General features: G+C 36.6%; 1 protein-coding gene across 1 annotated transcript; it reads left to right on the forward strand.

The window, feature by feature from the left end:
- Positions 1 to 920: 920 nt before the first annotated feature.
- LOC113272583 lies at positions 921 to 2,397 on the forward strand. Its single transcript, XM_026522396.1, has 2 exons — positions 921 to 1,095; positions 1,208 to 2,397. The coding sequence occupies exons 1-2, from the start codon at positions 921 to 923 to the stop codon at positions 2,395 to 2,397; spliced, it is 1,365 nt and encodes a 454-aa protein (XP_026378181.1).
- The last annotated feature ends 8,009 nt before the right edge of the window (positions 2,398 to 10,406 follow it).

The following is a 10,406-nucleotide window of genomic DNA, read 5'->3' on the forward strand; positions in this document are numbered from 1 at the left end:
TCCTCCTGCACCTCACTTATCTCCTCCCTCTCCTCAGCTGCGTCAAATACACCTACATCTCTTCTCGCAGATGATACTGCTTCGCATAATGGGTACTGCCATTGCCCATTCAAAAATTTTGACGGCTGTCATGATGGAGTGAATGGCAGAGGCTATACCAGGGGTTCCATCGTACGCATTTGCAGGACAGACACTTTTTCACGGAGGATAATAAGTTCAGTTGCAGAGCCATTATCTTCAATAACCTGCAGGTTTGCTGCGCCTGGGAAAGAGTTCTATAACCGACGCGTATGTGGTTATGCAGCCAATGCATGAACCTACATGCTTGGAGAACCCCTTGTAAAGGCATGGAAGGAGCTTTTCACGACACTATTTCTGGTCCTTTCAACGGTGTCTCAGTAGATTTTCTCATACATGGAGTTGACATGCCTACAGACTTACCTGCTTTGCTGCTGCTAGCGAGAATGCTTTCATAGCAAGGAGTGATGATAGTGCTGCAACATATGAGTCTTTATCTCTTTATACCGATTTGCTTAATGTTGTTTTCCAGCGACAGTTTACCACAGTCTCTAGTATACCACATCATTGTAGGTTAAGTTTTTCTCGAACCTTGAAGGCTTGCCTGGATAGTGTGCTTTGTAAACCTGCTTATATTACTGCATGGATTCATTTATTTTTACTTCCATCTCCACATTGATGTTGTATAGGCCCAAACGATCAGCTGAAGAGAAGTCGTCCAATAGGAAGCAACTCCAGGTTGCTGCCATCTCACATGCTCTATTGACTTGCAAAACCAATGAGTTGTTACGCGATGATCTCCAGTATGCTACGTATGCCATGCCAACAACATTCAGCTAAACAAGTCAGCAAAAAGAGGCAAGAATTGGCCAATTTAAGCGCTTGCCGGAAGAAGATTGGCTATGGGCCGACATTTATGCAGTTGCTATTCACTTTTGTCTTCGAATGGGGTTGCACCTTGCATCGAGAATATTTTGACTGGATTGCAATATAAACATCATGCATCTCCTCCACCTTCTATTCCGGATGATGATGTTAGTTGTGGCCCAATAACGATTGATTCAAGCTCTGTCTTTGGTACCATGGTTTCTGTGCACATCACCTAATCGACGCGTTGAGTGGTGCAGCAGCGGTAGTTGCGAATGAGTTGGTGGCTTCGATTATAAGGTTGGAAACCTTTGGTTGGCAGGCAAGTGCCCTAAGGTTTTGCGTGAGCTCATCGCTAGTGCACCCCTTACACCTTTACTCAAATCCGGAGGTGGACTTAGGCCTATTGTGGTTGGTGCTATTTGGCGACATTTGGTCTCTAAGGTGGATGCCTTTTCAGTTGGTAAGGACATGTTATCTTACTTGGGGGATTATCAATTTGGTGTTGGTGTGCCGGTGGAGGGAGAAAGTATACTTCACGTTTTCAATGGTTTGCTAGAGTTGAAAGGTCACTCAGATAGGATGTCAATGTTGCTTATTGACTTTTCGAATGCGTTCAACATGGTGAGAAGGTCTTATCTTATCAGGGAGGTCCGGTTTCATTGTCCAGGTATTTATCGTTGGGTAGAATTTTGTTATGTTAGGCCTGTTAAACTTTACTATGACCAATACATTTTATCTTCTGTGCTCGGTGTTCAACAAGGTGGTCCCCTCGGTCCCATTTTGTTTGCTTTGACACTTCACCTTCTTGTGAAGTCCGTTGCTTCTCGATGTAAGCTTGATTTGCACGCCTGGTATCTGGATGATGGCAGTATCATCGGTGACACGATGGAGGTTACCAGAGATTTGAGTATTATAGAATCTGAAAGATCGAGCAGGGGTGTACATCTCAATATCAAGAAAACTGAGGTCTTTTGGCCTACACTTGATCCACGTAGCATCGAGGTAGGTGTTTTCCCCCAGGATATTTGTAGGCTTAGCAAGGGAGTTAAGCTTTTGGGTGGACCTGTGAGTTTGGATTTGGATTTCATGAGTGACATGGTGCTTAGTAGGGTGAATAAGACTATTCAGCTAATGTCCGCTATCAAAAAGCTCAAGGACCCTCAAAGTGAGATGTTGTTACTCTGTAACTACGCCGGTGTATTCAGACCATATTTTTCTATGCGTACCACCAATCCGGCAGCTCTGCAACAGGCCTCCGACCTCTTTGACGACCACTTACTCAAGTATTTGAGGCTTTTAATCACAGGAGATGGAGCTGGGTTTGGGCCTTTGCAACAGAGATTGGCCATGCTTCCTATCAAAGATGGTGGTATTTGCATATATACTATGGCAGACGCTTACACTTACTGTTATCTTGCCTCTCCGAGTCAGACTACTTCGCTGCGGAAGGGTGTTACTTGGAGCTCATTCTCGTGCTTCCTATCAGTTAGCTCTTCAGAAATTCATTAAGTTATGTGGTTTTCCTTATACTTATTGTGTCGATGAAACTACCCCCCCCCCCCCCCCCCCCCCCCCCCCATGCACTCCCTGGCAGTCACTTATTTTGATGTAATTAAGAAGCAAATCCTTGTCCAATTTACATTATCTGCAAGAGACTTCACTATGTGGCAATGTAACCAGATCAAAACATGCTCAAGATTACCTTTTGGTTGTTCCTATCAGTGGGTTAGATCAGTGCCTTGGTCCCAGACAGTTCATAACAGTAGTTTTCTACCGCCTTAGCATCCCTTTGTTTGTTGAAGACGGGTTGTGCTCTTGTTGCAATAGGCCTATGGATATTTTTGGTGATCATGCACTCCAATGTGCTAAAGACATTGGACTAAAGTTCCGCCATGACTTAATTCGTGATGTAATTGCGAATATTTGCTACAACGCTGGTGTTCCTGCACGCAAAGAAGTTGCTTTGGGTTTTTTGTTAGATAATAACAAGGATTTACGTCCAGCGGACATCCTTGTTCTCAACTGGGAAAACGGACAAGATGTGTGTATGGATGTCACAGGTGTCTCATCCTTTACTGGTGATGGATTTCGTGCTTTCATCCCAGGCCAGGCTATTTCTAAAGCAATTTCGCGTAAACGTACTAAATATTTGAATGAATGTGTTTCGCATGGTTATGGTTTGGGCGTTCTAGCTTTCACTACCTTAGGGGAGCCTAGTGAAGATACTGTATGTTTTTGCAAGCGTCCGAGTAATTGTTTAGTTAGTCATGATGCTGGTAGTGGTCTAGGTAGTTTTATTTTTCATAGATTGGGTGTTGCTATTCAAAAAAGGGGTTGGTACACAGCTTGTCGCTCGGCTGCCAACTAAAAACTCTGTAATTTGATTATTTTTCGGAGATACATGAATTTAATTAATTATATAAATTCAAATTGGAAACAAAAAAAATCAAAAAACTGAGGAGTTTATCAATGAAAAATCTCATCCGAAAATTCAAAACAACAGAGGTAATTTTCTTTGCAAATAAATAACAAAACTTGTTGTTTGGCCGGTTCGACCACAAAAGAAAGGAAAGTGTTTTTTGAATAGCTTTGAGCAATGACTTCTATTATCACTTTTATTGTTTACAAGAAAAAAGAAAATATTATTTGTATTAGGATTTTAGGTTGCTCATCCTAGTAGTATATAAAAAATTCGGTTTGAATATGACACAATTCATGTCATTTCAGTGTTGTGTTAAGTGCTCTAGTTCCTTAAATCTTGCTTGTTTTTCGGGAAAATTATGTGTCTTTTCTTAAGACAGTACAATTCAAATATTCACATATTTCTTATAATTCCACAGCCGCACCTCCCATAAAGATATATCAATTAAGCACAAGTTCAAAATTGAACTCTCCGCTATTTGATATGATTCTCAAGAGAACAACATGAGCGACATTTCTATAGCTACAAGAGAGGGATTTCTTGGACATTAACAAATTCACAAGTAAATTTGTATATCTCGCCAGTTACGAACGAAGAAGTTAAAACCAATGATCTTAATGTTAGAGGCACTAGAAACATTACTTTCACGAGAAAAATAACATTGACAAAAACCGTTCTCTAGACTAATGAAAAATGACAAATAATACAAGTATAAGCGCGACAAAATGTGTCAATCTGGATTAAAAGCTCTCTTACGCTGATGAAGGATTATTAGAATGTGATAATAATCTTGTTAGACGAAACTAGCGGTTGTATGTCTAAAATCATTCCCTATGTTATTGTATTACAATGGTGAAGTCATTGAGTAATGATACCACTGATCTGAATTCGAAGCTCATTACCACTAAATTGCAAACTGTCCACTAAATTGGAAATTTTTCTCTAGGCCAGTTACGTGCAAAGAGCATAATTTTAGCGATATGACTCACATAATAACTATATCTTCCCTAGCCATGTACGGACGTAGAGATTAAATTTTTCGTTCTTATTCTCTGACGGTTATGCATTCAGAGAGGAAAGAAGACAATTAAGACCTCTTATGGAATTCCTGCAATATATCAACAAAGAGTAATCGTGGAAAGATCCATATTGAAATTCTCAAAATAGTTTACTTTTCTTTAGACAGTTACGAACGAAAAGAGTTAAGATCTTAATCTATGAGAACATATGAGACATCTGTTCTAATTACCAGAAGTATGATAGCAAAGAACAAATCTCACAAAATAAGCAGTACACATAATAATTGTAAAGATTACATATTACAATCATCTTCAAAGTAAAATTTAACTAAGTAAAATTTAATACTTGAAAGACGATAAATCTGAAATAGCTAATGTAGAACGCATAAATATGCTACTTCAGAAGCTAGTGTTCCTCCTTAAAACAATAAGAATAAATTCCTACAATGAGTTAACTAGAAACTTAAATCAAACCTCAGTGACATCTTCATACCTTTCAAGAATTATATAATAGGAAGTTCCTCCAATATCTTTGATTCGCTTGACATTAGCTGGTTGTGATCGTGAATTAGAACACTTACCCTCGACTGATAATGCCAATAAAATCCCTATCTTCTTTCTTTATGAGGTAAGTTTCTTCTGATTTCGAATCATAACTCGTTGTTGTTCAAGTATTTTGGCTTGAACATCAAACATATTCATGGTTTCTGCGTATCAGGAGTTTTGTTCTTTCATACTCACAACAATTGAAGATCCATGTACTTCTTCTTTCTTTATTGTTTTTCTTCGTCAAGAAAAATTATTTTCACGAGATCTCTTGAAGTTACCCATTCTTGTAGGTTTGGAAATAGTTGAAGGGATATTATCAATATACTTTTTCATAGCCAAGAGTTAGAAGTAGGTTGTGAAAGATATTACTTCCTTATACATGCAACCAACGGTTTAGGAAAGAATTTCCTAACAAGATACACAAACCGGTTAGAAAAACCAACAGTCGTAGACAGTCATGTGGATATGCAACACGGGGATTTAATATTAAGTCTGTTATCGTAAGTGAAAAAGCGGGGGTATGACAGCCACACCCAATAATTCGTTCGACAGTATGTATGGACTAACTCCAATATTATTCTGAGAGCACCAGCTTATAAAGCGAGCTCAACCAAGAAAGATATCAAAGAGTTATATCTCTTTTTCTCAAATCAATCAGCAAATAAAAAAGATAGAAATCTATGAGGCTGATTGATGTGAAAAATACTTGGACGGTACCAAAGACCAATGCCCAAGTGTCAATCAATTTATGTCCAACAACAAAGGTCAGATTTACCAATTGATTGAACTACACACAACCTGTGATATTTCAATTATATAAACAAATATAATATGGAAAAGAAATAACACAGACACCAGAAATTTTGTTAACTAGGAAATCGCAAATGCAGAAAAACCCCGTGACCTAGTCCATATTTGAACACCACAATGTATTAATCCACTACAGACACTACCTACTACAAGTTAACTTCTGACTGGAATGTAGTTGAGCCCTAACCAAGTCTCACACCAATTAAGGTATAGTCACGTTCCTTACGCCTCTAGAACCACGGATTCCGCGCACTTGATTCCGTTATCTGATCTCACCCACAACTAAGAGTTGTTACGACCCAAAGTTGAAGACTTATAAACAAACCTGTCTCCCACAGATAAGTCTATTCTGATAGATAAATCTATCTCCCACAGAAGTACCTATGAAGTTTTGTTCCGTCTTATGATAAATCAAGGTGAACAGGAACCAATTGATAATACGATCTTATACTCCCGAAGAGCAGCCTAGAAATATCAATCACCTAAGAATAACTTAACTATATGGTAGTAGAAAAAGTTACTGCGGAACCACAAAGTCTGAGACGAAGAACTTTGTCATTACTTTTTATATCTTACCTATCGGAGATAAATCTTGAGCAAATCTTAGAGAAGATAGTACTCGATACGATAGAACAAGTAAGATCAAAATATTCAACTACAGAGAAAATAGTTGGATCTGGCTTCACGAATCCCAAATGAAGTCTTCAAGTCGTTAACCTAATATGGTTTTAGAAAAACCTAGGTTAAAGGAGAATTGACTCTAGTACGCAACTAGGACACATGAAAGTGTTGGGATTAGGTTTTCCAGTTGCTAGAGTTCTCCCTTATATAGTCTTTCAAATCAGGGTTTGCTTTCAGTCAAAGCTAAGATAGATTAGTAACAAAGAATTCAATATTCACTGTCAGAGGAAATCCTAATTTAAGATTCAAGCTAAGTCTGCTTAAAAATAAAGCAATCAATCTCCACCATTAGATGGTCTTAGCTTGTTACACACAAATGAAATATACCTTCATTTAGATATGGTTAACTGTACCTAAACATGCATATTGAGTTGGCTCAATAACAGTTAATCGAAGTTAGCAATATGAACACTTTTATCTTAACCACATTCATCTAACACCTCTAGATCAAATATGATGATCAATCAATCGTGAAAGATAACAAATGAATCTAATTGTGTTTCACATAGAGTTGTTCAATTGTTCACTATCTTATAGAAATATATATGAACCAATTGAATCAAAATCGAATTGATTCGTAATCGTACAAATTATTTATACAAGAATCAATTCATGAACATTAAGCCACGGTTTGCAAAGATTGCATTCCTTAATTCATAAATGTATTTGTTCATGAGTATGAAAAAAATACTTAGACGATTTTAGAATATAACCACTGTGTTCGCTAACCAGGTACGCAAACAACATCTGCGGACCTTGGCCTTGTCCAGCCGTTTGCATACTAGGTACGCGACCAGCAGTCCCGGACCCAACTCAGATAGAACCTTTCGCATACTAGGCATGAAAACAAGGATTCCAGACCTTAACAGTTAAAACCGTTCGCATAATAAGTATGCATACCGTGTTGTATCCATATATGGTTAATTGTTCTAAACTCTCATTTAAATCATTGAAACATCCTTAGAAGATGACAATAGCTGTCTCACACAAACTATTAGCTTCAAGTAATTTTCAAGTGATCGAATGATCAATACGAAACTTTCCAAGTCGACATCAAATGATTGTCTCACACAAATCATGTAAGATGTTTCAAGAAAATTTTCATATGATCATCTTTTGACTTATTATTTAGTTTCCAACAAATAAATTGTCTCCAAATAAACTCGTCATGAATAATGATGAATATAGTTAAAGAAAAAATCTCCCAACACATATTTCGAGAAACAGATTACCGAGTTAATAAACTCATCTCAATATATCAAATATGTATAATATAAAAGTCTATATATCTATACGACTTAATCTCATTAAGAGATAGAATAGAATAAACTTCTGCGTGATAGATAAGTTTTAGTCGCCACATAAATTTTGTTGATGAAGTTCCTCCAAGCTCTCCTCAGTAGATCTTCGTATTCAATCCATGAACGACATGAAGTCTAAAGCTCAACTACACATTATATCATAATCCGAGACATAGCTATAAGTAGACTAGAAATCAAGACTATAGTTTGATCAACTAAACTTGACAAACAAGCTTGAGATAGCAACGCTTGCGAGTTCGACCGAGCAATGATCTAACAATCTTCCCATTTGTCAATTTTAGTGACAAAACTATCAATACATATGGATTACAAAATACATAAACTTTGTAGCTTCTCATCCATCATGCTTGATTTCCTTGGCTCTTCAACATTCCTTGAATTCTTCGCTACTCCAAGTACTCCAGCGATTCTGAACGTGTTCAACTCAACATTATTTTTGTTGAAGATCTGTATCCATAACAATAAGCAAACAATTGTTCCCGATCATTGTTATACAATGTCATAGTAGTATTACACAGCATCAAAGTCCAATTGCATTACAACTTTGACAATAATACTACAGTGATATGTATCACTCCCCCTTAGTCAATACTTCATCTCACAATGAAAACCACTCCCCCTTACATAATGATCCGTAAACCATATGTATGTAGTGTGAACTACCAAATAATTCTCCCCCTTTATGTCAATATAAATTGGCAAAGGTACGAAAACTACGGGATCATAATGAAATTCTCAAAGAGATAATTCATGACTAAAAGAGAACATATTAACTTTGTTTTGAAGATTTCACATAGTCGAAACTTAGTGTATTCATCAAGGATTTTATAAAGATACAAGATAGCTCCAAAAATATTCCACAGCCGCACTCCCCACAAAGATTTGGCAATTAAGCACAAGTTCAATCAAGATTTCTCCCCCATAATATGTCATACCTGAAAGAACAACAAGAGCGACCTTACTTTTACAAAAAAAGAAGGATTTCTTTGGACGTGATTTGTTAATGTCCAAAATATCATCGATTAAACTAAACACAAGATAACCTTTATGAACAATTTAACCGTAAATCACTCAACATAAGAAAACTTACTGAGTCATATAGTACTTTCACATAAAAGTGTATCAGGGAAAGATCAATACTGCGGAATTTTCAAAAGTTCATTCTATCTTTCATCAATATTTGCATAATGACACAATAGACTTAACTTTTGAGCATGTATGAGATAATCATAGTTCACGAACATAAACACACATATCCCATAAAATATTTTTGCAATATATAAAACCAATAAAGATTAATACTGCAAAATCATCCTCCAAATAACTTAAAATTTAAATAAATAAATCTAAAAACATTGCAAGATGAAAATCGTTGGCAATAGCTATGTGTAATCACAATATTTGCTATTCCAAACACTAGTTATCCTTCTTAAACACAAGAATAAATTCTCATAAGAAGTTTCCTTGACAAAATAAAATCAACTCTTAAGAACCGAAAAACAAACTCAAACTAAAGTCAAAGAACGTTTCCGGAATCCTCACGAGTCTTAAGACCTTTGAGCTTGTGATTGACAACATCTAATGCTTCTTCGGATAAAATATCCTCATTGAGAAGATCTTTAACATGTGTCTTCATGAGAACAAGGTCAGAGTTAACCTTTTTCAATTCAGTTCATAACACATCGAGACCCTTCATAATATCAACGAGCTGCAGTTTTTCTTCCTCAAAGTATTTACAAAAATCATGAACCACTTCAACAGAAACCATTTCATCATGCTCTACATTTTGATGAGTATATGAATAATAGCATGAGACATCAGAATAATTATCAGGATTTTGAGCTTTGACATCGTCAGCATCTACTAGGGTTCTTTTCTTCTTCCCGTTTGAACCGTAACCCATACCTTATCAAGAAACCCTTTCTTAAAATCACAAGCGCGAGAAGGAGATAACATTCTTGATATTAAAAAAATAACCTAGAGTGAGATAACTAAACTTTAATAGGTTAGGTATATAAACGAATTCTCTGGAGTAAATTTTTAGGGTTTTTTGGAGTCGGTTCGTGACACGTCACAAAGGTACCCGTAGGAACACAAACTTAACCTATAAGAGGAAACACATAAACAAAAACTGTAAAGTTCTTTTCATAAAAGGCACAGTAAAGTTTTGCTATGTGAAAATTTTCTCTCACAATTCTTAGCTCAATAAATATTCTCACTGGAGGAAAATTTTGAGCACAAGAGAAGCAAACTAAGCATGAAAAAAAACTTAATTTTTCAAAATTTAAAAGGTAGACACTAGAAGAAATTCTCGACACAGAACACTAAAAAAATAGCTCTACTAATCACAGAACACTTTGCCAATAATTATACCTGATTATTAGCATATCTTACTGTTGATGGTGGTTTTTAGTTCAGGGCTAAATTTGTAAAAGTCTATCTACCTGACCTGACATCAGATGTAGTAGACATTGATATGTCTATATTCCGCAGGGAATTTGGAAAATATATCAAAATCTGATGAGCGCCTATGTCTCTCTTCATATTATATTGAAACTCAAGCTCCTAGATGAATTGTTCACTAGTATATAGCCTAATGAGTGTATAAGCTCCTAGCTGCATTACTCACAAGTATCGGAGCCTGCTGAGTACTTTTCTTGTGATTATGTTCCACGGCAGAAACCTTAACATTGGTATGGCATGAGGGATTTGTAT

The sequence above is a fragment of the Papaver somniferum genome, chromosome 4 (genome assembly GCF_003573695.1).
Source record: "Papaver somniferum cultivar HN1 chromosome 4, ASM357369v1, whole genome shotgun sequence".
Lineage (NCBI taxonomy): Eukaryota > Viridiplantae > Streptophyta > Magnoliopsida > Ranunculales > Papaveraceae > Papaver > Papaver somniferum.